This window comes from Tamandua tetradactyla, chromosome 5 (genome assembly GCF_023851605.1).
Source record: "Tamandua tetradactyla isolate mTamTet1 chromosome 5, mTamTet1.pri, whole genome shotgun sequence".
NCBI lineage: Eukaryota > Metazoa > Chordata > Mammalia > Pilosa > Myrmecophagidae > Tamandua > Tamandua tetradactyla.
The window spans coordinates 25,595,645-25,622,442 of record NC_135331.1 but is presented as its reverse complement, the minus strand read 5'-3'; the positions used below and the strand labels follow the sequence as shown (position 1 = coordinate 25,622,442).

Sequence of the window (26,798 nt, the reverse complement as noted above, 5' to 3'; positions counted from 1 at the left end):
AAAGACCATACTTCCCTTGTTGCCAGAACCCTTGGAGAGCACAGAGGCTCTGGGGAAGCAGTGCTGGCCAGCCCTGCTGTGAGCACTAGTGGCAGTGTGGCAGGCAGCCTACATTATAAAAGTGTAACCAGGGGGTGGTGGTGGTGGTGGGCCATGACAGCGCAGTGGCAGAGTTCTTGCCTGCCATGCCAGAGACCCGGGTTCGATTCCTAGTGCCTACCCATGTTAAAAAAAAAAAAAGTGTAACCCGGGCCTGGCTGGCAGTGGTGTCAGCTGAGCCCCGATCCAGGTTTGGGGGTGTCTTGCCGCTAAAGGAATTCAGAGATGAGAGGCCCAGTGGGAATAAGTAGTAAAGTTTATTAAAGAGAAGGAGAGAGAGAAAACATTAAAGAGATTAACGAGGACATGCCCAAGGGAGGAGCAGGCACTGAGTGGAATGGGCCAGCTTGTTTTATAGGAAAGTTTTACCACTGGCAGGTTTCCATAGTAACCTTTGAATACTAGGTGTCTTCTTTGTTCCAGGAGGAGAAATAGCTAGCGGAATTCTTGGTTTGTTGTCACATACCTGAACTTTGTCTCTGGCAGATGTTTAACACTATTTACGACCCTGTGCTTCCTATCATTAACCAGGAATTTGCTTTGGGCCCAGGATTTTTCACCCTTTTATGGTTTGAGGCAGTAGTTTTTGTCCCAGGAAGTTTGCAGCTCTGCTCTAGTTCCTTTGGAGTTAGATAAGAAGCTGGTTGTGTAGTTGTCTGTTAACTCTTTCAGAGCTGAGTCAGAAACCAGGGATTTACGAAAGTGCAGCCGCGTGTGTCCTGTGTTGCCTGCCCTCCTGCGCTCATTAGTGCCCCTTCCCTTGGTGCCCTACAGGCCGGGAGCCCAGGGGTCCTCTAGAAGCCCACTGCCTCCTCCCAGGCGCAGGTCTCTATCCCAGGCTGCTTCCCTCTGCCAGTGCCCTCATCTTTTCTTTCTTTTTTTATTAATAGCAGCTCTGTGATATAATTTATCCATTTAAAGCCTACAATTCAGTGGCTTTTACCATATTCACTGAGTCCATTCTCCCATCACCACAATTAATCTAGACCATTTTCATAACCCCAGAAAGAGCCCTCTATCCATTAGGAGACACTTGCCGTCTCCCCAGCCTTCAGCCCCTGGCAACTAGGAACCTGCTTTCTGCCTATGGGTTTGCCTCTTCTGCCCATTCCATGTAAATGGGACCATTCAATATGTGGCCTTTTCATGTCTGGCTTCTTTCACTTAGCATCTCGGCTTCCAGGTTGTTCTAGTTTGCTAGCTGCCGGAATGCAGCACACCAGGGACGGATTGGCTTTTAATAAAAGGGGATTTATTTTCTTAGTTCTTCACAGGAAAGACAGCTAACTTTCCACGGAGGTTCTTTCTTAACGTGGGTAGGCACAGGATGGTCTCTCCTGGCCTTCTCTCCAGGCCCCTGGATTCCAACAACTTTCCCTGGGGTGACTTCTTTCTGCATCTCCAAAGGCCTGGGCTGAGCTGCGAGTGCTGAGATAAGGAATGCCTAGCTGCTTAGGCTGTGCTACATTGAACTCTCTCATTTAAGCACCAGCCAATTAAGTTAAACATCATTCATTGCAGCAGGCAGGCCTCCTAGCCCACTGCAGATGTAATGAGCAACAGATGAGGTTCACGTACCATTGGCTCTTGCCCACAGCAACAGAACTAATCACATTCACCTGGCCAAACTGACAACTGACTCTAACTACCACACAGGTCCATCCATGTCATGCCTCTTTGAGAACTTCAGTCTCTTTTATGGCTGAAGAACATCCTATTTGGCTAGACCACGTTTTATTGATGGAAATTTGGGTTGTTTCTGCTATCTGGAAATTATGAATAATGCTGCTGTTGACACTTCTGGGTGGTCGGCTGTTGTCTTTTCACCTGGGCATATACCTCCGGGTGGGATTGCCGGGGTCATATGGTAACTCAACACCTAAGTTTTGGGGCACCTACCACAGCAGCTTCCACACGGCTATACCCTTTTACCTTCCCCCCAGTAGTGTAGGAGGGTGCCAGTTTGTCTACTGCCTTGCCAGTCCTGTCCCCTTCTGCAGCCTTCAGACTGGTTTGGTGACCTCTATTCTTTTCCTCCCATGGTATTTCTAAAACATAGAGTGAAGTGTTTTGTACTCCCCAAAGCCCACCGTGGCTTCTGGTGCATACAGAGTGAACCTCAGGTTCCCTGGCCCTCCTGTGGCCCTCTGCGGTCCCCCTAAACCACCCTGCCATCTTCCATGCACATCCCTATCCAAAGCCAGTCGTGGGGTGAAATGCCCTGTTTTCTTGTTTCCCCACTGCGCCACACTTTCCACTGCTTTACTTCCCCATCCTCCAGGCAATGCGGTTTACTCCAAAGGCTTGATGCAAGGGCTTCCTCCTTTATCCACCCGCAGTCCCTGCAGGAGAATCCTGTTCTGCCCTTAGATGTTGCCTGTGTGTCTATTCCATTCAGCTTTTGAAATAATCGATTCTTTATAGGTCCTGACCTCTGCTCAGCAGTGAGCCCTGGAGGCAGGGTTGGCCTCAATTTTCCCCGTGTCCCTGGCTCCAGGTGCCTTGCCCGGCAAGGGCAGGAGGCACGGCCAAGGGACCAAGGGGCCTCCCTGGGTGACAGGCCATCCGGCTGTCCTAGCTGGGCTCCCCTGCCTGCCTGGCTCTTCTAGGGGCCGACTCTCAGATTGTCCTGCCTCTTCTCCAGGAGACGCATGCACTGGTGCAGCCCTGGGCAGCGCTAGGAAGTGATGTCCGACGACAGCACGCATCTGTCTGAGTATGGTAAGGACTTACACTCGGCGGCTTTGCTGGCAGGAGTATTCTCTTGTGGTTTTTCTCTGGGGCTGAGAGGTGCTTTCCTGGTGCTCAACATGAGCAGCCTTCCTCCTGGAGGGTGGTCGGCATGCTCGAGGGTGGGGATGCTTCACCTTCTGGTGGAGTGACTTGCTAAAAAGGCAGAAGGCGAACGCCTTTTCCTAGAGTTTGGCATTCAGATGCCTGGGTTTTCTGCGGTGTCAGGCCGTTGCTGCGGTGTCTCCAGCTCCTGTTCCTTTTGCAGTGGACACTGACCACAGCATGCTCCCCAGGAGACTGGCACAGTTTCCCTAGACACACACTGGTCTTCGTCTTTTTCCCTGGATGATCACTTGTGCACGTCCCAGATTCTGAGATGGCCACAGCTTTCCAAGGCAGACCAGATGAGATGCTGAATGAGACTTATGTTCATTTGTGGGTTGTGCATGAGACAAGTGGCATCTCATGTAAAAGCAGTTCTTCTCTTCTTTTTGACCCCTAATTCTAGATTCGAATTGCTGCCTTAAATGCCAGCTCCACAGTTGAGGATGATCATGAAGGAAGCTTTAAAAGCCACAAAACCCAGACGAAGGAAGCTCAGGTACGTAGTCCGTGGTGTTCATCTGCAGGTAGACCATGCTTGTAATTTCTTTACTTGGAGCCTTCTGTTAAATGCATTTGGGGCATCCATTTGGGATTTTAGAGAAGCCCATTTGGAAAGATGGCCAGCGCTTCATCTTGGTTTAAACCTGCTTTACTTAGGAGATAGTCCTGTTTATTCTGTGAGGGTATGTGAGGGCAATTCAGCCCATGGCCCCTCTCCTCCGGCTGGCACCAGCTCTCCACATGGCCCCTCCTCGATGCAGGCCCTGGGAACTGGCACAGCGTGCCAATGGAGGGTGTTGATCGTGGCAGGTGCTTTGGGGTTTTCTGGTGCGGTGGTCTCATTTTCAGTGTGGTGAGTTCTTGGAGGGGTGCTCCCTTGCTGGGATTTTCTCGCTGAAGGTCAGTGAGCTCTGACCTCAGCTCTCTAGACACTTGATTTTTCCTCTACCATGAGTCCTGACATCTCTCCCATTTCAGCCTTCCTTCCTGCCATCCATGTATCGCTCTACCTGTGTCCTAGCCTGGAGTAACAAGCGTTTGTGCCCCGTCTTTGCTTTCCCTGGAATAAGCCTACACCTCCTCTTTTTGGGTGTTCTGGAGCCCTCTCTCAGAAGTCAGCTGTCCCTGGTCTGCTGAGCATGTCGGTTGGGCTTGGCCTGTCCGGGGTCCCTCCCACCTGGAGGACGCCCCAGCCTTCCCTGGGCTTGATCCACCTAGGTTAGAGTTGTTGGTGGAAAGTACTGGAGAGCACCCTCCCTCTCTCAGAGCCTCTGGGTGTTCTGTCCAGTCACGGCCATCCTTTTGGCTTCATCCAGAAAGGGCCACGTCCCGGCCTCAGTGCTTTTACCGTCCCTTAACTAATTTGGGCCTGTGTTGCTTAAGTCTCCTTGGGAAGTTCTCGTGGGTCACACGCGTGTTCCTGTCTAAGCGATGAGCTTGTTGGCAGTTGGAGAGTTAGGATTTTTTTCTACTACAGAGGGTACAACTGCCACTTAACATGACCATGGCTCCAGTCCCCCTTATGCCCTTTTAGGCTTAAGACAGACCTCTGCCCTGTGTGAAAATGTCTCCTGTCTTGGTTTTGCAGGAAGCAGAGGCTTTTGCCCTGTATCACAGGGCCCTGGACCTGCAGAAACATGACCGGTTCGAGGAGTCTGCCAGAGCCTACCATGAGCTCCTGGAGGCACGCCTGCTGCGGGAGGTGAGGTGCCAGCAGGCGTGGGGTAGGGGGTGTGGGACACTTAGCATGTGGGCTCAGAGCCAGGTGGCCTGGGGTCCCGCCTCCGTTCCCCCAGTGCTGGCTGGGTAGCCTTGAGCATGTCATCTCACCTCTCCACCCTCAGTTTCCCCACCTGTAGTAGAGCACCATCCTTGTAGGGGTGTGGTGAGGGTTGAGTTCTTCCTGTAAAGCATAAAGAGTGTCCTTAGTTTGCCTGCCATGCCAAAGACCAGGGTTCAATTCCCAGTGCCTGCCCATGCAAAAAAAAGAATGTCCTTAGTATGTCTTTTAAGTTCTTGGTAAGTGCTAGCTGTCATCATAACTTAATCTCCACCACCACCTGCCAAGTAGTGGAGGAGGTGCTGGCCCCATTTACAGGCATGGAAACTGCGGCTTAGGGAGGGGTATTGGCGCTCTAACTCCTAAGTGTACAGCTCAGCCAGGGAATATCCTGGGGGCTACTTGCCTGGGGTGAGCTTTCGTCTCCCGCTGAGAGTGAGGCTTAAACTGGCCGATAAGTTCAGGGGCAGCTGTATGCGGCTGGGTTTGCACTCTATCGAGTTAACTCACATAGGTCCTATCCGTTGTTCACACCCTGGAGGGGTCAGGGAACTCGGTCAGCCTGGTCAGCCCTTTCTTGGGGGCCTTCCTGTATTATAACCCACTTGACAGTAGAAGATAATGGAATGAAATTTGATTTGAGCTTTTCAGTTTTCTTCATGAAATTCCTTAACAGCTCCAGGGTGGGTCTCTCAGATTAGTCAAGGGATGCTTTCTGAGGGCAGCGTGTCCTTCGGGACCTGCCTATTCTAAACCCACGGGATGACACGTGGAAGCCACCTGTCCCAGGATGAGGCACAGAAAATTAGTGTGGCCCTGGAAAGAGCTTTTTTTTTTTTTCCCATGGGCAGGCACAGGAAATTGGACCTGGGTCTCTGGCATGGCAGGCAAGAACTCTGCCTGCTGAGCCACCGTGGCCCACCCAGAGAGCTTCTTTTTGACAGTTGGTTTTTCCTCTTAGAAAAATACTTTACTTTTTATCCTGTGGTAAGGGAAAAAATAACTTTTGTAGTCAGTGGTTTCTTCCAAGTTGGAAGATTTTCTTGGAGTTTTCATAAAAACTATAGTGAAACAGCTTTTTTTTTTTAACTTTTTAATGGTAAAATATATATATATACAAAGCAAATAAAGAAAAAGCAATATTTTCAAAACACACTTCAATATGTAGTTAAGGAACAGATCTCAGAGTTTGTCATGGACTACTATTCCACTAATTCAGATTTTTCCCTCCAGCTGCTCTAAAACACTGGAGGCTGGAAGGAATATTAATATAGTGATTCTGCAGTCATACTCGTTTGTTAAATCCCATTTTCTCTGTTATGCCTCGTCCTCCTCTGATCCCTCTCCAAATCTTTAGGGGTCTTTGGGCAATGCCCGTTCTTTCTTTTGCATGTTGAGAAGGGGTGTCCACACTAAAGGATACCAGGATGTAATTAGTTTCTAATCTTGGAGAAGCTGGTCCCTCTGGGTTTCAGGATTTATCTGACCTAGGGAGCCTCTGGGAATTGTAGGTTCCAGGAAAGCAGACTTAGTGCAGGAAACAGAGTTTCAGTTCTATGCCTAGGTGTTCTTAAGAATCTGCAAGAATGATATTGATTGGGGTTTAGCAAACCATGGCAATTAGTACCACTAACTGAAGCTTGCAAAAGAATAGTCTTGACTGTATTTGATCTCTTGGCTATAGATGCCTTATTTTATTACGTTTCTTTTCCCCCTTTTGGTCAGAAAGGCATTGTTGATTCTCCATGGCCAGGTTCATCCCTGGAGTCATGCCCCACATTGTCAGGGAGACTTTTACCCCTGGATGTCCTGTCCCACAAAGTGGGAAGGGTAATGATTTTCCTTGCAGAGTTGGGCTTAGAGAAATGGGCCACATCTGAGCAACAAAAGAGGTTTCTCTTAGGCCTCGTTATGGACAGTCTTAGCTTCTCCACTACAGAAATGAGTTTCATAAGGGCATGTATATATGTATATATGAACTCCAGGAGTTTGGCTTTAAATAAGCTCTCCAAACAGGTTGATTTAGATTATGTGTGACAGAAAATTTAGGTTCTAGAGATAATAAACCTCTCTGCCTTTGGTCTCATACTGTAGGTGAAGGTCTAGAATACATACACTATCATCTTTTACCCTGCATTCTACTTTACCTTAGACCCAGCCAGACTGACTTCGTTTTAAACTCTGAGGCCTGATCTCTTTCTCAGTTACTTTAACTGTTATTATATAGAGCCTTGCTAATTCTCAGTGCTGTTGCACTTCTCTTCCTCTGTTTCCATGCATAGGCGGTTTCGTCTGGAGATGAGAAAGAGGGGTTGAAGCACCCTGGGCTGATGTTGAAATATTCCACATATAAGAACCTGGCACAGCTGGCCGCCCAGCGAGAGGACCTGGGGACAGCCATGGAGCTGTACTTACAGGTGGGTGCGGTTTGGCAGGGCACACCTCCTCAGTGGATTTGGAAGCTCTTGCCAGAGGAGCAAGTCTGTGGTCTCACCAGCCAAAAGAATTTGTAGCGGTGCATCACCATACTGCCCTTCCTGAGGCCACCATCAGAACGGGGTAACCATGTACAGAGGGGTAGCAGAGAGGACAGGTTGAGGCAGGCACGGGTGTGGAGGCCTGCGTGTGAGTCCCCACCGGCCACGCAGTGGGCGTGGCTGTGGGCAAGGTTATGAATCTCTGTGCCTCCAGGTCAGTGCCCAGACAGTGGGAAAAGTAAAAGCAAAGAGGGTGGTTATGGAACCTCAACAAGTTGGTAATCAAGAGTGCTCAGAGAGAGCAGAGGCTGCCCCTTGGTACCCAGTGCATACTCCTTCAGACCATCTTTGCCCTGGCTTCCGCTGCTGCAGCCGCGACCTCTGGGTGTCTCGGCAGTGCCAGGCCCCAGGCCACATGCTTTCCACACAGGCTCAGGACCCAGCCTGGCAGGGAAGGTGTCTCTTCTTTTAGGACACCAAGGCTCAGGATCTTGTGGCTAATAAGTATTGGAGCAGGGATAGGAGCCCAGGCCTTCTGTCTTCAGGGTATGTGATCTTTCTAGAATCCCACGGCTGGGTCTTGGAAACCTATTTGACTCCAGGCAAGATGGGGAGACCTTGCTGGTCTCTTTTAAGATAGTCTTGCTGCTTTCTGCCATTTCTCTGGGTAGTCGAGTGGCTGGGGCGACCGCTGTGTCCTCTCCCGTCACCAAGACCACCCACTCAGCGGGGCCAGTGTGTGCGTGTCCTCTGCTTTTGCCACTGCAGGCGGTGATGCTGGACTCCACGGATGTCAACCTCTGGTATAAGATTGGACACGTGGCACTAAGGCTCATCCAGGTGCCCCTGGCTCGCCATGCTTTTGAGGAAGGGCTGCGGTGCAATCCTGACCACTGGCCCTGCTTAGACAACCTCATCACTGTCCTGTACACCCTCAGCGATTACACAAGTGAGTCCTACTCGGACGCAGCAGAGGGCAGGGAGGGTGGCACGGGTGAGCCGGAGGCCAGAGTTAGCCAAGCTGTCTAGCCCACTTTTCTGCCAAACTATCAGGAACAGGGGTGTTGCTTCCTTGCTTTATCCTGTTTGTCTTTCTTGTGCAGCTGAGATTTAGCACATGCTTTGCAGTAATATGTCAAGTGTTCCCTGAGTGTTTTCTGCTGTGGTTTGCTCCTTTCATTCCTGCTTTATCCCAACCTGAGCCCAAGCCCTTTTCTGTACCTTGAGAACAGACGACAATGCATCTTGACTTCTTTGGCGCTCGGGAGCTTGCTGCCTCTTGAGGTGGCCTTTTCCTTTGCAGAACAGCAGTGCCTTTGGAAATGTCTCTGCTGAGCAGAGTCCTCACCTGCTTTCCACTTGCATTAGCTCCCTGGCCCTGGCCTTGCCCTCTGCTCCAAGAGAACATGTCTTCCCCTTTTGTGCATTGGTCCTGAGGCAGGCACTGGTTTGGGCTCTGGCCCTGGGGGTCCTCGGCCTCGCATGGGGCTGGCCTGCAGGGGTGGGCAAGGCTGAGTGTGGTGGGTGTGCAGGGCTGAGCTGGCCAGGTGCAGCAGGGCGACAGGTTCCCGTGTGTTGAAGGTGCGCCAGAGCCAGTAGAGCCCAAGCGCTCTTTTCAGGACAGAAACTGCACTTTTCACCTTAAAGGTTTAATACTGGAAGACTGACCTGCAGAGGCTTTTTTTCTTCTTTTTCAAAAACTAATGGTGCCAAGATCGTGCTGAGAAGCACTGGGCCCTGCTCACCCTTCCCACCCCCAAGTCTTGTTCTCCAGAACCTCTTTCCAGTGCTTTTAATTGAGGCAAAACGTACAGAGAGTGAAGGGCACAGGCCTGAGGCCGACAGGGCTGTCTTTGGCACACATGAAGACAGGTGAAAGTGTAGGACGCCCATGGCCCAGCAGGCAGGCTGCCTCAGGTCCTTCCTTGCCACTCCCACCCTGGGATGGCCACAAGTGCACCCGTGAGTCACCAGGATGTGCTTCACCAGGGTCGCGCTCCCTGTGGGTGGACTCAGCCTGTGCCTGTGCATCCCACCACCCCCTCGGCTGCATGCTGTCTGAGCACATCGGGCACTAGCTACAACAAGCCTCCTTTGGTTTGTCACTGTGTGGCCACTCCACGAATCTGCATAACTGAGCCTGAGGATGCCATCTGGTTATTTCCAGATCTGTGGTCTTACAACTCAGGCTGCCATGAACCCTGTATGCATCCTTTGTGGACGTAGGCCCTCGTTCTGTCAGTTGCCCCACTTTTCACTCTGACTAGCAGCATGCGATAGTTCCAGGGGCCTCCATTTTGATGCTAGAAATTTCTTTTTCCAGAGGCTTCCTGTTTGACCTTGGAGGCTTGTTTGGGTGTCCCCTTAGGGTGACAGTCTTCAGTGTGTACAGCCTTCCTTCCCCAGCCACCCTCCCTCCTGTTAGAAGTTCTGCTTCATAAACTTAAGTCCTCATGGAGAAAAATAAGGTTGGGGACTGAAATGATGTCTAGAGAGCCCCCGATAGGTGTTATGCTCACATAAACCCAAAGCGAAAGCAGCAGCTCAATTGCCTCCCGGTGGTGTCCCACAAGTCTCAGATGAGCAGGGCTGAGTGCCACTGGGTTGAGGCAGGCTGAGCCCTTCCTGTTCCCTTGACTTTCTCAGGCTTTCCCACGGACATGCAGTGCAGCTAGCACATTGAGCTTTCCTGCAGTTGATGGACCTGCCGAGAGCCAAATTCTCCAACTGCTCAGAGAAGCCAGCCTGGTTCTCTCTGGAGCTTCCCTCATGGTCAGAGAAACCACGTCCACGGCCTAAGGCCGAAACCTTTGGGTCATGCGTCAAATGGCTGATGGGCTTGCTGGGCTGCTCTGGAGTCTGGCACATCAGGCGCTGGGCTGCGACAAGCCTCCTCCCCTGCCCACCAGTTGTCCGGCCTTTGTGCACCCCAAGAGTGTACTCTCTGCCCAGTGCCCTGACCAGGCTCAGGCCACCCTTCTCCCTGCTTGGCCCTGTCCTGCCACTGCAGCCTGGGAGCACGTCACTTCCTTCTCTCCTTAGGCTTTCTGCCCCCAAGCTCAGCTTCTTACTCCTGACCCTGGCTCCTCCTTAGCTGGTTGTTCTTGGACGGGAGGGTTATATGTAACAATTTGGAGGCTAGCACAGGGCACAGGAGCAGTCCCAGAGCCCAAGCAAGTGGGGCTGCCCACTCGGTATGTCCCTGGTGGGACCTGTGGCCCCCCGCTGGTGAGGGCCCAAGGCAGTCACGCCATCAGGGCTCCTCCTGCTCAGCCGTGCCAAGGTCTCTCAGAGTCAGTCACAGCTCTGCTTAGAGAGCCCCCATCACCCGGTTTTCTCTGATAGTAGAAGCACAGGGTGCTAGTTTGCCCCCCACTGTGGCCTCAGTTGGAGTACCCTGTGTCCACACAGGCCCTCCCGGTGCTTGGTTTTAGGAGGCTCATCACTGCATGGACAGGACCTGTGTGCACATTTTACGTTTCAGGTGACAGTGTTTTGTAAGAACGGTTTAAAACAAGAACGCACAAGTAGGAAAAAAGTAGAAAATTCAGGGAAGCAAAAGGAATGGCATGCCGGCCTGCTCTGTGCATGTGTAGGTGGAATGGCGTGCCCACCTGCTCTGTGGCCCCATGATCACCTCTCCATCAGGAGCACACGCCACCGTCCCCTTTCCTTGCCAAGGCTCCTGTTGTGGGATGAAGCTGGTTTCCAGGTGTCCACTTAGCCCCTGGCTAATCCCTGTGGCCCTTTGGGGTTTTTGCAGCAATTCCTAGAGTTGGGCTGCTGGCTGGGGTCTGCGTGTGAAAGGCCTGTGGTCTTCCAGGAAGGCCCTCAGGTCTGGCTACCCTCAGCCATGTGTTTGTCTGCCTGCTTCGCATCGCCCCTCTGCTTCGGGAGCTACTCGTTTTCCGACGTTGCTTCTGACTGAGTTGGTTCAGGTGTGCCTCGTTATTGTCGGCCGCGCACTTCTTTCATCCCAGTGTCGGAACATTTTCCCTGGTGTTGGCTCGCAAGGTCTCAGCACGCAGCCTTGGGAGTCATGAGCTGTTTCTTTCCCTGCCAGCGTGTTTGTACTTCATCTGCAAGGCCTTGGAGAAGGATTGCCGGTACAGCAAGGGGCTGGTTCTCAAGGAGAAGATCTTTGAGGAGCAGCCGTGTCTCCGGAAGGACTCTCTCCGAATGTTTCTCAAATGGTAGGTCCCGTGCTTGCCCGAGGGCTGCGAGCATGTGCTCTTGGGTCCTACCCTCCTGGCATAGCCCCTGCCACCCCGCGCCCACAGAACTTGCTCTGCTTCTGCCTCGGTTATTGCTCAACTCCAGGCCACATCTCAGAGATGCTCCTCAGGCTGTCAACTGCTCCCTTCCCCACTGTCTCACCAGGCCTCCTCTGGGTGCTGGCAATAGCCTGCTACCCAGCTTGCCTCCTCACTGCTTGCATCCCCCTTTCCTGATATTGGGGCCCCAGGGCTGCGCAAGGGCAGAGTGCCCCCCACAGCTCCATTGGTGTACCTCCCCTGCCTCACTGCCAGCATGAGGCCCATGGCAGGGACATGTTCCTCCCCCCATGCTCCCCCCAGCCCCTTGGTGAGAGCTGGGCATCTGGTCTGCAGCAGATTCCGGGTCCGTCCCACTGGGCACTGCCTGGTGCCCATGCCCACTTGTGCTGTGCTCTTGCCCAGGGATGCCATCTTCCCTCACCACCTCGTGGTCCAGCTCCAGGGTCACCTCTGCACCCTGCCTAGCTATGGCTGGTCACCTCTTCTCTATTCTTTTCTCCTCCGCTGTCTTCTTAGCCTCTGCAACTTTCTCTTGGAAGAGTTAGTGGTTACTTGTCTCCAGGCTTAGTCCCTGCTAAACTCTGCCTCTTGTTCACTGTCCTGTGGGAACTGGCCTTCAGGGGGCATGGGGGCCCAATGACACAAATGTGGGACAGGAAGGTACAGCCGTAAGCAAGGGGCTGTATGGGTTGGCCCTGCTGGGATGTCCTGGACAGTCTGGCAGGGGGGCAGGGGCTGTCAGCTGCCTCACGCAAGGGTGGTCTGTGGGCAGCCACCTGAGGGTGGCCTGTGTTTAGGGGCACCGTTGACTTGGGTGAACTTGGCTTGTCCTATGACTGTTAGGCTGGGTGGCATGGGATGATGACATTTTAAATCAACTTTAATCTGTAAAGAATTGAGAACAAGACTTTTTCTTTTGCTGTGGCTTCTTGGACATGACTGGGGAACTGTTATTATGTCAGAAAAACCTTTCCTGGCTCACTGTTGAACTGTAGAAGGAACAAAGGGTGTTAGTCATTTCTAGTATACTTTGGCACTCAGAAGACTAATTAATGCCCTTCTGAGGCCAGACTTAAGTGGTTATTTTATTTGTAGGCAGAATCAATACAGATTAAAGGGTATTAAACTAAATACATCCCTGTCAGTAAACTTCCCGCCTTGGCATTGGCTGTCACACTATAGTTTCTCCCTGTGCCGTGTCCTACAGTGATCTGTCGATCCACGACGTGTCGGTGAGCACGGCTGAGACACAGGCCATCGTGGACGAGGCCCTGGGACTGCGGAAGAAGAGGCAAGCGCTGGCCGTGCGGGAGAAAGAGCCAGACTTGAAGCTGGTGCAGCCCATCCCCTTCTTTAGGTAGGCCTGCGCCTCTGGGCCCCGAGGCGGGAGCCCACCCCTACCTGGGAGGGCGCATACCTGAGGCCCCGCCCAGTGGGTGGCGTGCTGAGAGCTGGGCCGCTGCTGGCTGAGGGCTGGGGCAGCACATGTGCTTCATGACCATGTGCTTCAGCACACGGTTACCCTTCATGACACAGCTGCCTGCCAGTCTCTGCACACCCCCCTCAACCTGCCCGACCTAGAGAGGCTGGAAGCTAAACCTGGCCGACCATGTGACAGGAGTAAACCTGGTGTCCTGGCAGTGGAATGGAAATGGGGGGCCTGGAGCCTGCGCCAGGGTGGCTCTCGAGTCCATGCTTTCCTGGGCCACGCACATGCACTGGAGAAGGGACCTCAGTTGGTGTGGGTGGCCCACCGGGGTGGGGTAGCTTAGCCCTTAGTGAGCTCTGGAGTTTCAGTTTTGGAAATTCCCATGTTGACTCTACTCTTTTGAACTCTGTGCCTTGGTAGCATCCCTTTCTCACAGGCCAAGGCCCTGTCATGTGGTGGTCCAGAGCCCCTGCCTGGAGCAGACAGGCCTGGGGCCAGCCCTGCACACCCACACCTAGGAATTGCGGCACCCTGGGAGGCCACGGCCACTCCCTTGTCCGCCAGCAGGGAGCGCTCCATCCCTAGCTTGTGGGGCTGTCACAATTAAGTGCCACAGGTCGGGGCTGCTGTTGAGCCTGGCACCCAGTCAGCAGTGCAGGCCTGCTGAGGCTTCGGGGGATGTTTGCACCCTCGCCCTGAGGCTGGTTGAGGAGGTGGGGCTGCTTTCCAGCCGGTTCAGGGCCCTGGGCAGGAATCCTCATACTGTGTCCTCTGGGCCAGCACCCCAGTCCTGGCTGAGCCTGGGCACCTGGCCATAGAGGGCCCTGGGCCCCCCACTGTTAGTGCATGATGGTGGGGGAGGCGAGCAGGGTGTGGTGATGAGGCCTGCAAGAGAGAGGGCAGAAAACTGGCACCATGGGTGCCTTCCTGGTGCAGAAGGCCAGAGCAGAGAGGAGTGAAGGTGGACCGAGGAGGTGTGGCCTGGAGGTTAAGGGTGGGTTTGGCTTACTAAAAGAAGGGGGTGGAGACTCCCTGTCTGGAACCCAAGGGGTGGAGCTTTAAAAATAGCCACTGACTACTTTGGGGGTTGACAGACCTTTCCGGTACAGAGCTGAAGAGTGAATGCTTTCGGCTTCCTGGGCCTCTATGACTCCTGCCCTATATTCTTAGTGTTTTGGGGACCCCTTGAAAGATGTGGAAGCCCGGCTTAGGTCCTGGGCTGTACAGGATACGCTGTGGGTCACAGTTTACTGCCCCAGATCTATAGTCGGTGCCTCCTAGGCTCGGACAAGATTAAGACCGATGAGACGTGGTTGTGTGTGCAGCTTTTAGGGGCCACCAGGAATCCTGCTCTTCCCTGTGCAGGTGCAGCTTTCCGTGAGGGCAGGAAGGTGGGTGAGAAATCCCTTCCCTACCTAGGAGCCTGTACCGGGGCAGCTGCTGGATGCTGAATCACGTCTGTGCTGTTCTGCCTGTGGCTGGGGGCTGGCTATATGCCTGGCTCTATGCCTGGCTCTGGCTCTGGGCTAGGCCTGCTGGGTCTGCTCCCTCTGGGAAGTGATCCCAGGCAGGGGCGCGGTGGGCATCTGTCACCTGGGGAAAGGGGCAGGCGCTTCGCTGCCGAGCAGCACGGGGCAGGTGCGCAGCAATGGGGCTCAGGAGGGGTCCACACCGTGGTGGAGTGTGGTACGCTCTGAAGGGGGCAAGTGCGGGCAGGCTGAGGGACTGGGGTGGGCAGTGGGAGTCCTGTGGAAGGCCCTGGGCTGTGCAGGAGCAGGACTTTCAGCAAGGAACTGACCCAAAGCAGGTGTGGTGGAGTGCCGGGGTATTGTGAGCTGAGCCTGGGGCTGCCGGCTGGGCTGCCGCGAGGTCTGTGAAGCCTGGGGAGGGTTTGGGGCTCTAGTCTGAGGGTATGGGAAGCCATTAAGGAATGGATGGGCAGATATGTCACACCACTTCATGCCATGACACAGCACAACGCAGCATGCAATAGGGAACAGAGAACAGTGCACGTCGTAACATAGCACGTCGTAGGAGAACGTACCACACTGCCCAGAATTCAGTGGTCCTAGTTTGCTGGCCACCAGGCCCTGCCCTGCTGTAGGGTGGCCCATGAAGTTGCTGCTCATGAGAGGCCCTGCCCAGGGCCTGTTCATCCCCTGTGGACCATGTCCTGGGCCCCCAAAACCAGATCATTGGGGAGTCTAAGAAATGCCATAGGTGTTTTAAAGGTCCAGCCTCCTGGGGAAGGAGTTTTGAAGTAATTCTAACCTCATGGGCTAATCCATAGATGCCTTGTGCCTTGATGCTTCGGGAGCTTCTGCTGGGTGGGGCAGGGGGCCTGCACCTACTCCAAGTAGGGCTGCTCCACCTTTAGCTGTGTCAGCCTCAAGATTTTGTCCCCAAGAAGGATGACAAAACCTTGGCTACCCCCACCCCCCCCTCAGACCTTGCAGTCCCGGGAGCGGCTCTGCCCAAGGCCAGTTGGCCCTGTGCTTGGGGCACCCTGGCAACTGCTGATTAGTGCTGGCTTCTCCCTGCAGCTGGAAGTGTCTCGGTGAGAGTTTGCTGGCTATGTACAACCACCTCACCACCTGCGAGCCACCCCGGCCCAGCCTTGGCAAGAGGATTGACCTGTCTGACTACCAGGAGCCCCCCCAGCACCTGGCATGTCCCGCAGCTGTCGCGCCCATCACCGTGGTCCCGCCGAGCCCTGTCAGCACAAGCCCAGCCATGGCCATGGCCAAACCTGTGCTTTCCTATGCCCCTATGCCCACGGCCAGTTTCCCACTGCACAGCCCCAGCCTGCTGGATGCGGGTGCCTCCATGGGTGAGAAGGCCCCCTGCATTCAGGGCTTGGGGGGACCATTTGCAGAGCCCACAGCTCTCCTCTGCGGGCCTGTCCCCTCTGTCCCCTCTGTGGCCCTGTCCCCTCTGCGGGCCTGTCCCTTCTGTGGCCCTGTCCCCTCTGCGGGCCTGTCCTCTCTGCGGGCCTGTCCCTTCTGTGGGCCTGTCCCCTCTGCGGGCTGGCCCCCTATGTCCCCTCTGTGGGCCTGTCCCCTTTGCAGGCTGGTCCCTTCTATCCCCTATGTGGGCCTGTCCCCTCTGTGCCCCTGTCCCCTCTGCTGACCTGTCCCTTCTGTGGCCCTGTCCCCTCTGTGGCCCTGTCCCCTCTGCAGGCCAGTCCCCTCTATCCCCTCTGTGGGTCTGTCCTCTCTGCGGGCCTGTCCCTTCTGTTCCCTCTGTAGGCCTGTCCCCTCTGTGGGCTGGTCCCCTCTGCGGTTGGATCCTTTCTGCAGCTAGTTTCCTCTGAGCCTGGGTCTACCGTCTTGGCCGGGTCCCCTCTGGGTGGGTCTTCCCATGGGTAGGGCCTGTTGCTGTGCTCATACTGCCCTGAGCGGGTGCTGCTGGTGCTCGTGGATGAATGCAGCAACTTCTTTCTCAATTTGCTTCTGAGTCTTTGGCCTTAGAAATAAAGGCAGGGTGCATGGGTGAATTGGTTATAGAGTGCTCGCCTGCTGTGTGGGAGACATGGGTTCAGTTCCCAGCCCATGCACCAAAAAAAAAAAACAAAGGCAGTCATCTTACTACCTTACGTGGTTGTGTATTTTGGTACCATTTTATCTGTTTTTAAATTGCCATTAGACTTGGAATTGCAACAAATTTTGGACAAACGTTCCCAAACCTAATTTGATGATTTCTCTATCACTGAAAAAACAAAACAAAACTTGGCATTAAAGAAGTGTCTGACTGAACACTTAGGCTATTGTTTCCAATGTTTTTACTTACTCAGTTTTACCTTTCTGTGGTCTCTCTATCCACACAGTTCCCTTGCTCGCGTTGTCACTGGGTGTTAGGGGTCCCAGGTGATGGGTGGAGCCGGCACTGCTGCCACTCACCCTGTCTTCTCCTTAGCGGCTCTTACCTTCGACCAGCTGGGGTGGGGTCAGCTGAGGCCCTGGCCGGGGCTGCCAAGTCCAGTGAGATTTAGCATGTAGATCCTGTGAATTGAGAAAGCTCTGAGACTCAAGGGACTTGAAGTTAACTTTACTCGGGCCTCTCTGTTGTTAAAGAAAGGAGAGATGGGAGTTTCCTAATGTTGAGGAAGGGTTTGATGCTGGGAGAGCTTTAAAGGGCGGCCGATGGGCAGGTAGTGCATTTTCTTCCCCTGCCACCCTGTACGATTTCAATTTGCACTTTTTGTGAAGGTGATATTTCTGGGGGAGATAAATCCAAGAAGGGGGTAAAGCGGAAGAAGATTTCGGAAGAGAGTGGGGAGACGGCAAAGCGGCGCTCGGCCCGTGTCCGAAACACCAAATGTAAAAAAGAAGAGAAAGTAGATTTCCAGGAGCTTCTGGTCAAGTTCTTGCCATCCAGGTACTGTGCAGTTTTTTCTGATTTGCAACCCAACCACCCACAAATAACCACTTCGGTTCCCCATGAACAAGTCCATGGCCACTCTCACCTCTGGTCGTCCCCTTTGGGTTCTGCGCAAATGTGCTAGATTAGGATCTTGGGCTTTTCTCACCTCTCTCTGCTTCTGAACTTCTTAAAGTCTGGAAGCATGACTTGTTCATGTCCAGGGACCCAGATGCTTCCACTGCTTCCAGAAGATGGGGGTGGGTCGCAGAGCTGGGGCATGTGAGCTCCCACCTCCTCCCCTGCAGACACCAGCTTGGTGCCGGGAGGTTCATGCCAGGGAGACCCGGCCTGTGCCTGGTGTCCTCCAGGCCCCACAGGATTCTGCAACGTTGCAGGAAGGTGGGCAAGGGGCTTATCAGTTGCTCTGCAGTTTCACTGGCTCTTGGGATTCCTCAGAGAAGCCCTGGGGGTGGGGGAAGGTTGTGAGCAGAGCTGGTGGGGCTTCTGGCTCCAGTCTCCTGATACCGATGTTTATCCGTCCCCCTGCTTTTTGTCCTTGCCCTCTCCCTTCCTTCAGTGGCTCAGGGCCCTTGATTCTGGAGCCTTCCCTGGGGATAACTGTCCCATAGTGCAGCTGAGAAACCCCTGCTTTCCACCAGTCCATCACCTTTGTCTTTGAGCACTTGGTGGGCACCTCATCTTGCCTCCTCCGCCATGTCCTTATGGGTCCTTGCCTCTTCTGTCCCCTCCGTGTGCCTGAGGAGGAGGTGGAGGTGGGGAGGTAGTCACGCGGGGGCAGGAGGCCATTTTTAACTGAGGTCCTCAGCCTCCACGCCTGTGACTGGGGCTAACTTGCTGCCTCTCTGTCCCCAGAAAAGATGAAATGCTTAGAAATCAAGATTGTTCTCAGAAAATGTTTGATGAAGGACCCAAGTGGGGGCAAAGTGCCTCCTGGCAAAGTTCTCCTGAGGCTTGGGGCCAGGAAAAGGTTTCTCTCCAGAGGCCCAGGCTTTGCTTGGTGACGCCAAGAGGACTGAGCGACCCATCTGCCCTTTGGCCCCATGGTGTCCTTTATGTAGAACGTTTTCTACTTCCTTTTTTATCTTTATTCTACCGGTTGTTTTCCTGGCTGTTTTTTTTTTTATTATTAATTAAAGAATAAAGAGAAATTAACACAATATTTAGAAATCATTCCATTCCTGGCTGGTTTTAACATTGGCTTCTCTGCCTGGTCAGGTGAGAGCCATGTGGTAGCTCGCCCAAAGCTCTCACCCGAACGTGTACGTGGATTAACAAGTGAATACATCTCCGGGACTGCAAGTGTGCTGTAACGTGCTGGGTTGAAGGGAACCCCAAGGATGCCTAAAACGTACACTGAGAGGGTGCTGCCTGCTGGGGGATGTCGGGCCCACAGCCAGCCATGGAGGGACCAGGTTTAGACACCCCTCCCCCTTTCCCTCCTTGCACGCTGGGCTCCCCACTGGCCCTAGCACATTCCGGGTGCTCCCCTGGCCTTTATCCTGGCCACTTGGTCGTGTCCTGCTGCTTTGCATGGCCAGTCCCTTCTCATCCTGTGTCAGTGTGTCACCCCTGCAAGGCCTTCTCTGATCCTCTTCTACTGCAGCTGTCCCTTCTGTGCCTCAACCACTCTCCTATGGTTGATCCTTGTTTGGATTTGTGTATGTACCTGCTTGTTTGTCTTTTCTACTGGAACATAAGCTTCCTGTGGGCAGGGCCTGCCCTGTACAGCTGTGTTTTGGTGCCTGGCAAGGGGCCTAGCACATGCTCCGTGCTTGTCTGCCAAAGGAATGAATGAACAAGTGAGGGCACAGACTTCTCATCTCCTCATGCATCCCCAGAACACAGCAGCACCTTCTGGAGTCCTGGACTCCAGCCCCTGCCACCAGCCCCACCCCTGTGGGTAGCCTCTGTGTTGGGCAGCAGAGGCAGCTGGTGGCATGAGGACAGGAGCCAAGAGGGACTGCCCTGGCATAACCACATGTCAGAGGTGACAGGCCCAGAGCACCTGACCGCAGCAGGACCACCTGCCTTTGGAGCCTAATAGGCCATATCTGTGGCCAGGTTCCCTCAGCAGCCAGCGCTGCAAAGGGCCCAGCCGGCTCTCTTCTCTGATACTTCCCTAGGTTATCCAGGATCCTCCAGGACCCTCCTTCACAGTGCTCTTGCTGGGCCCTCTGTCATCTTTGCCTGGGTCTGTGGATGGTGATGCCTTCTTGCCCATCTGCTCTGACGCACGCCCGCTGGTCCCCAGTGAACCTCTGAGAGGATGGCATGCCCAGCACAGCACTCAGGCCATCCTTAAGAGCTTGGGCCATCTGTGTGAGCCCCCCATCACGGACCACCCCCCCCCCCCCGTTAGTTTTCTGGTTCTCCTTTTCTGGCTCAGAGTTCGTTTCTCTGGTAGGAAGGATTCATATGCTCAGGTCTGAATGTGTGTGTGGCTGTGGCAGTTCTGGTGTGTTCGATGCAGGTTGAGGAAGCTGGACGCCGAGGAGGAAGACGAGGCCTTTAACAACTACGACGTGCAGGCAGAAGCCAGGCTGGAGAGTTTCCCCAGTCTGGGGCCCCATCGGCTGCCCTTCGACTCTGCCACGTTCATGGAATCCGGTAGGAGCCCAGCAGGAGAGCAGTCGCGGTTGGCAGCTCTCCTGTCCTCTTAGGACCTGCTTATACTTTGTTCTGGGAGATTCTGGGGTGCTTTTTTAAAGCATGGCAGTGGGGCTATCTAGATTCTTCCTGGCCCTGAGCTCCTGGGTTGCCCTGGAGGGGCTTCTGAGCTGTCCAGGCCTGTGTTATTCTTGGCTGTGCTTGAAGGGTGTCTGCCTGAGGCCAGACTCAGAGGCTGGTCTCTGCGGATTGTACTGGTGTGACCCTCCCCCCTTCCACACACACACCCAGAGTGGGGGTTCACAGAGACCTGCTGGGAGCTGCATGCCAGAGCTGGGATTTGCACCCTGGTTGTGTGACTACTTCAGCCCTGTGATGTGATCTGGGGCACCCTGGATCTGGGAGCTGGAGGAAGGACCAAGCTGTCTCCGTTCCTGCCTTTTGCAGAGAAGCAGGACGTGCACGAGTTCCTGCTGGCGAACCTGACCAACGGGGGCATCCTGGAGCTGATGATGCGCTACCTGAAGAGCATGGGCCACAAGTTCCTGCTCAGGTGGCCTCTGGGCCTGTCAGAGGTCGTGCTCAACATCTACCACAGCTGGAGGAGGCACAGTGCCAGCCTGCCCAACCCACTGCTTCGGGACTGCAGCAACCAGCACATCAAGGTGGGGTAGTGGGTGGTGGGGCATCTAGGCAAGGTGAGGTGGGGCCATTGTGGGGCAGTGGGTGGTGGGACATCTGGGCAAGGTGAGGTGGGGCCAGTGTGGGGCAGTGGGTGGTGGGACATCTGGGCAAGGTGAGGTGGGGCCTGGCCAGGACTTCCCAGGGAGGGTCTAATTGTGGGCTTGGCACCTGGGCCACTGGGCCTTTGACATAGGAAGCCATGGGACCCGGTTTGTGCCTAGAAAAGTGCCTGGTAGCTGAGTGGAGGACACATTGAGGGGTTGCAAGAGGAGCAGAGCTGTTAGTAGGCTGGGGCGAGGTGAGCAGTGGTGGAGGCTGGGCCTGGCAGTGGCAGTGAGTAGAGATTTGGGAACTGAGCTGATCAGATGAATGGATGGGGATTAAGGGGAGAGAATGAGCCACAGAGAAGCCTCCTGCAGTCATTTACTGAGTTGAAGGAGAGCTGGGCAAGCAGGATGGGGAAAGGGAAGCAGATGGCTATGTGGGAGGTGCCAGGAACTGTCAGTGGCTTTTTAACAGGTGAGAGAGAAGGGCAGGGGCTGAGGAGGAGTCTCAGATCCTGCTGAATGGAGCCAAGAGCCTTGCCCCCTCCCACCCCTCATACCAGCCTCTTTCTGCTGGGTGCAGGCTCTGGGACAGGGTGCATGGGCCCTTTCTCCAGGTGCATCTGGAGGTCTATTGCTGAGGACAGTGCATGGGAGCGTTGTAGGGCAGGTGGCCTTCTGGCTGGAGGCACAGAAGATGGAGGGGCTCGGGGTTGGCAGGTCCTTAGAGCTATGTGGTTAGCACTCCCTGCCATGCAGCTTCTGCTGAGACGGACTGGCCTGGGTTTCCTACCTCTCAGCTTGGTCTTGCCTCCTGGCCCCTTCTGCCCATGGGCCAGGAGCAATGGAGCAGCGATAGCTCTGGGCTCCAGCAGACCAGAGGGGTCATTTCCCAGCTGTGCATGCTGGCAGGTGCCTCCTTCCTCATGTGCACTGGGAATGACATGCCTGCCCTCGGGTGCTGGGCAGGTGATGGCTGCCTCTTCATAGGCCAGTCTCTCAGGGCTCTGCACACCAGCTCATCCTGATGTAGGACCAGTTGCCACAGGCTGTCACGCTCTCTCATAGGAAATGGGAAGGAGGTATAAGGGAGAATGAGGTTTTTATCACAGTGGGTTTTAGAGTAGTTCCCTCATGACTCCTGGCCGAGACCTTCCTGTGCCCGTCCTGTAGGACATGATGTTGATGTCTCTCTCCTGCATGGAGCTCCAGCTGGACCAGTGGCTGCTGACCAAAGGCAGAAGCTCTGCAGGTGCTCGTGTTTTGGGGCAGGAGTGATTTTCTGAACCCCTGGCAACCGGGAGGAAGTGGGAGGGTGGAGGCTGAGTTATGGAACTGTCTTGCACCTGCAGTGGGCATGCCTCCTGGGTTGGCGCATGTAAAGGGTTGTAGAGACTTGTATAGCCGCCATGACAGCTTCCACCCAACTGCAGAAACTCAGTCATTTCAATTCTGAGGACTCTCTGGAGCCAGGCCAGACCCACAGGTTCAAGGCCTTCCTCAGCAAGACTGCCTGGCAAGCACCAGTTGCAAGTTGGGGGGTTCCTGGGCCACCCACACTTCAGACCAAATGGCTAGAACTTTAGGGGTTCCCACCCCACTCCTTTAGTTTCAGTAACTTGCTGGAATAGCTCACAGAACTCACTGAAGATGCTATACTTACAATTATAGATTTATTATGGCAAACAAATACAAATGAGAAGCACCTAAAGGAGGGGACTCAGGGTGAGGTCTGGGGGGGGTCACCACGTGGAGTCAGAACGCATGCGGCACCCTCCTTTTTTTTTTAATTTTGGAAGCTCTGTTGGTCTCTGAGTGCCCCAAGTTTATATGGGTCTCCCTCTGTAAACATCAAATGGACAGTCAGTGTCCCCATGGTTGAGCTCAGCCTGCAGCCCCTCCCCTCCCAGAGGTTGGCAGGGTGGGTTGATAGAATATGGCTCAAACTTTATCCCCAATCGCCTGTTTGCGCCACAGGTGTGGCTGCCACTCTGTTATCTCCTTAACATACAATCTGTAACCTAAGATGCTCCCAACATGGGAAAGCCCTACAAGATAGAAGTTTCCTCCCTAGAACTTAGGGACAAAGACCAGCCAGATTTTTCATTGTGCTACAACTTGTCAGGCCAGGAAAAGCCTGGTAATTGGAAAAGCCCGGACACCCCAGAGAAATCCCTCAAGGAGTAGAAATCTACTCAAGGAGTAGAAAACAGCAGCTGAGTCCTGAAAGGGAGACATCTGCCTGCTTTTTTAATTTCCTTGGGATTGAAGGAGGAGGGGTCTCAGTTTCATAGTGGCCCCTTGACATTGTATATGTGCCCGGGAATTTGTCTAGGTGATAGAATAGATCCTTCTGATCTTTAAACCATCACACGGTGAGACCAATACATGCTCAAGGGTCAGTCTGTAAAATTGGGCCCCTCCAGCTCTTGAGGTCTCTATTCTCCGTCAGACTAATGTGACTTCTCTTAGGCCTGCCCTTTGGGAGGCTGTAAGCTCAGAGGGTCCAGGGTGCACCTGAGACTGGGGGGGCTGGTGGGCAGAGGGCATTGGCGCTCAGTACCCTGTGCCCAAAGCTGACCTGCCCCATCTGCCTGGTTTGCAGTCTCTCCTCGGAATTGCCCTGCTGGTGCGGTGAATGGCAGATTTGGGCCTGATTTCCCAGGAGCCCACTTCCTGGGTGACCTCCTACAGCTGGCGTTTGCTTCGTCCCAGCGGGACCTGTTTGAGGGTGGCTGGCTGGAGTTTGTGGTCCGCGTCTACTGGCTGAAGGCTCGGTTTCTGGCCCTGCAGGTGGGTTCCGTGGGCAGCTGCTGGGGCAACCGGCATCCAGTAGGAAGGGAAGGAAATGCATTGGTTGAGGGATGCGTGTGGGCATGGGCATGCAGGTGGGTGTCTGCATACCTATTTGTGCACATAAGTGCAGGGGCATGTGGGTGCACGTCTACGTGTGTGCCAATGCATGTGTGTCTATATGTATGGTTGTGCCTTCTTGTGTGAAGGTGTGTGCGTGTGTGTATGTGCTTGTGGGTATGTGGGTACAGCACCTGCCAGGCTGTGGACTTGTCCTGAGGGAGCAGGAAATGGGTGGGATTGGGCAATCTCAGAAACCCAAGTGACCTGTCATAAGTTCATTGGCACACTTGTAGAGCTCTGGAAGGGATTGGCCGTGACCCCCTGAGGCTCCCCAACTTGAGGTTGCCCTGGGGTCTTGATCCTTTGCTTATGTTTCTCTGAGAGCCTGAGCGAGTGAATGAATGCGTACCAGTTTTCTAAAGGGAGTTAGCCACCTCTCCTGTGTGCGTTATTGGAAGGCTTATCCTGGGAGCTTGGCCCGTGTTGCCCCGGCTCCCTGAGGCAGGGCCAGGGTGGACACGTTGGCACCCAGCACCCCACACACGGCATGCCAGGTGCACCTGGCCCTTGAGCAGCCGTTCCTTCTGAGGGGAAGACTATGGGTTCTGGAATTGGGGCAGACCCTGTTCTAATCCTGACTCCACTGTTCATCAGCCTGCAAGAGCTTGGCCTCACTCAAGAAGCCTCAGGGACCCCAACTGTCAAAGGGGTCAGTGGGACCACCCCTGGGCACTTTGATGTGAGCCACTCATTCATGTATTCATTCATTCCTTTAACCAACATTTCTTGAGTCCCAGCTTGCACCAGGCCCCTTTCAGGGGTAAAAGCCCTGCCCTCCTGGTGCCTAGTCCTGGGAGATTGTCGGGCCCTGGCACATACTGCTGGCCCCTTCCCTTTGCCCAGGGCGACATGGAGCAAGCCCTGGAGAACTATGACATCTGCACGGAAATGCTTCGGAGTGCTCCCACCATCCAAGCTGAGGCAGGGGCTGAGAGAAGGGCCGTTGTCATCCGGCTGCCCAACCTCCACAATGACGCTGTGGTCTCCCTGGAGGAGGTGAGGGGTACCCTCTTGTCTGTGGTCTCCCTGGAGGAGGTGAGGGATCCCCTCTGGTCTGTGGTCTCCCTGGAGGAGGTGAGGGGTCCCTTCTGGTCTGTGGTGTCCCGGGAGGAGGTGAGGGAGGTTCTCTCTGTCCTGTGGTCTCCTTGGAGGAGGTGAGGGATCCCCTCTGGTCTGTGGTCTCCCTGGAGGAGGTGAGGGAGGTTCCTTCTGGTCTATGATCTCCCTGGAGGTGAGAGGGGTCTCCTTGTGCCATCTCCTTGGCCACAGATTTATTCTGGGTTGGCCCTGTTAGGCTAGGCTAACCTGTCCCCAAGGAACCAGAGTGTGCCCATGTGCTGAGCAGGGCTCTTGGCAGGATGCCAGCCAGATGGCCCTTGTCCTTCCCCAGGGAGGGTATGGCAAGGCCTAGGAGAGCCAGCTTCCTCCCAATGGGAGCATGGCTGGGCCTGCAGGCAACAGGCTGGGAGGACTTTGCCAGCACCACTTAGAGGTACCCTTCCTCAGTCTTCAGGGCTGAGCATGTCAGCAGCCCCAGTGGGCATGGAGGGAAGTGTCGGCCAGAGCAGATCAGGGCAGGGCAAGTGTGCAGGGGCCTCTTGCCAGGCTCCCACCTGGTGGCCTTCTCAGTATATATCCTCAGACCCAGCCGTGGTGCTATGTCCATGCTGGGCTCACATTGGCTGAACATAACCTTTGAACTCTTCACATAGTCTGAGTAAAGTTGAGTGTGGTGCTCCTGCTGTTTCCGTGCTGGGGGTGGGGTAGGGGGGCCGTGCCGGGCCTCCATGAGGAGAGGGTCCTCTGGCCTGGGCCTTTGTGAGGGCTCTGACCTGCTGACGCTCTGTGATTCCCGGTGTGTGAGCTGCTGAGCTGTTACTGCCAGCCTGCTCCGCCATTCTATCAGCTGCTTTCCTGGAAACCCCCTCTGCTTCTGGTATAGTTTCCAGGGTTTTTGGTGTGTTTATATTTAAAGACTTGAATGCCATGACCTTGATAGAAATAGTTTGAAAAGTCTGCACTTGTAACATGAACCCAGCTTTGTTAGAGAGTCTCTCATTTGTGTCCTCTCCACCTGGTCTGATGGAGGCATGTGGGGCGGCTCCAGAAAGGTGGGAGGAGATGGCCAACAGTCCCGGCCTGTTGCAGATTGAGAAGAACCTGAAGTCACTGGAGCGCTGCCAGTCCCTGGAGGAGATCCAGCGGCTGTACGAAGCCGGTGACTACAAGGCCGTCGTGCACCTGCTCCGGCCCACCCTGTGTGCCAGTGGGTTTGACCGGGCCAAGCACTTGGAGTTCATGACCTCCATCCCCGAGAGGCCGGCCCAGCTGCTGCTGCTGCAGGTGTGTGCTGCCCTGGCCCCTGTGCCATCTCACCCTTGTGGTTGGTTTGTAGGGTTTTTTTCTGCAGGTATTGGGGGCACCCCGAAAACACATAGCTTAGAAAAGTGGGAGCATGACTTAGTATCCTGGAGGACAGCGTCAGAGGATCCGGTCACAGCAGGGAAGCCAGAACGAAGGTGTGCAGGTTCCAGGTTCTCAGGGCTCAAGGGGAGTCCTACACTCAACTCTGCCCTGTGTGCACGTCAAGGGCTCCCCATCTGTCTGTCTGTTCACTCAGATGCTTTTTTAAAATTGCTTCTGAATTTAAGGATTGAGTAGGTATCAAAATGAATGAAACATCTGCATGACACAAAGAGTCAGGTTAAAGTAAATGCTCATGTCCAGTTGCCTTGTTGAAGGAAAAGCGCCTCACAGTCATGTTCGAAGGCTCACCACCGTCAAACTTCAAGAAATAAACCCTTGCCGAGACTCGACCAGGTGCCGGCACCGCACTGGCCTCGCTTCCTCCCCTACACAGTGGGTTATAGCTGTCCTTGGGGGGCGGGGGTCCGTTGTGGGGTTGTCGCAGTCACTGTGGCTGCTCTCCTTGGGAGTGTAGCCCCGGACACGGAGCCAGGCTTGAGAGAGGGCAGATGGCCTGGTTCACGCCTTCACCATGCTATGTTCACATTCCAGGGTCCTGCCCTGAAATTTGGAAGGCAAGCCAGTGTTCTCCCAGTTTTTTCACTCAAATTTCATGAGGCGTTCTAATTATTAACTTACTTGAACTGGGACATAGTTGAAAGGCAAGACTGTGGGAACAAATGGGGACATCTCAGCTTTGGCCAAAATGGAGGAAAGAAGTGGTTCTGGAAAGAAAGGAAGGGAGGAGGTATATTGGTTTGTTAAATGCTGCCAGAATGCAATATCCCGGGAATGGGA

At 54.3% G+C, this 26,798-nt stretch overlaps 1 protein-coding gene across 3 annotated transcripts in view; it reads left to right on the top strand.

The window, feature by feature from the left end:
• Positions 1–26,798, top strand: part of CABIN1 (calcineurin binding protein 1) — a 135,636-nt gene that overhangs the window by 11,848 nt on the left and 96,990 nt on the right. For all 3 annotated transcript variants that reach the window (XM_077160200.1, XM_077160198.1, XM_077160199.1), the window contains exons 2-16: positions 2,744–2,820; positions 3,341–3,433; positions 4,526–4,639; positions 7,000–7,134; positions 7,963–8,143; positions 11,258–11,387; positions 12,679–12,828; positions 15,444–15,730; positions 17,109–17,277; positions 19,754–19,890; positions 20,338–20,555; positions 21,792–21,870; positions 23,224–23,411; positions 24,378–24,530; positions 25,683–25,877. In XM_077160200.1, coding sequence (XP_077016315.1) covers positions 2,818–2,820; positions 3,341–3,433; positions 4,526–4,639; positions 7,000–7,134; positions 7,963–8,143; positions 11,258–11,387; positions 12,679–12,828; positions 15,444–15,730; positions 17,109–17,277; positions 19,754–19,890; positions 20,338–20,555; positions 21,792–21,870; positions 23,224–23,411; positions 24,378–24,530; positions 25,683–25,877 — 2,232 coding nt within the window. In that variant the 5' untranslated portion in view covers positions 2,744–2,817. The remainder of the gene's footprint in view (positions 1–2,743; positions 2,821–3,340; positions 3,434–4,525; positions 4,640–6,999; positions 7,135–7,962; positions 8,144–11,257; positions 11,388–12,678; positions 12,829–15,443; positions 15,731–17,108; positions 17,278–19,753; positions 19,891–20,337; positions 20,556–21,791; positions 21,871–23,223; positions 23,412–24,377; positions 24,531–25,682; positions 25,878–26,798) is intronic.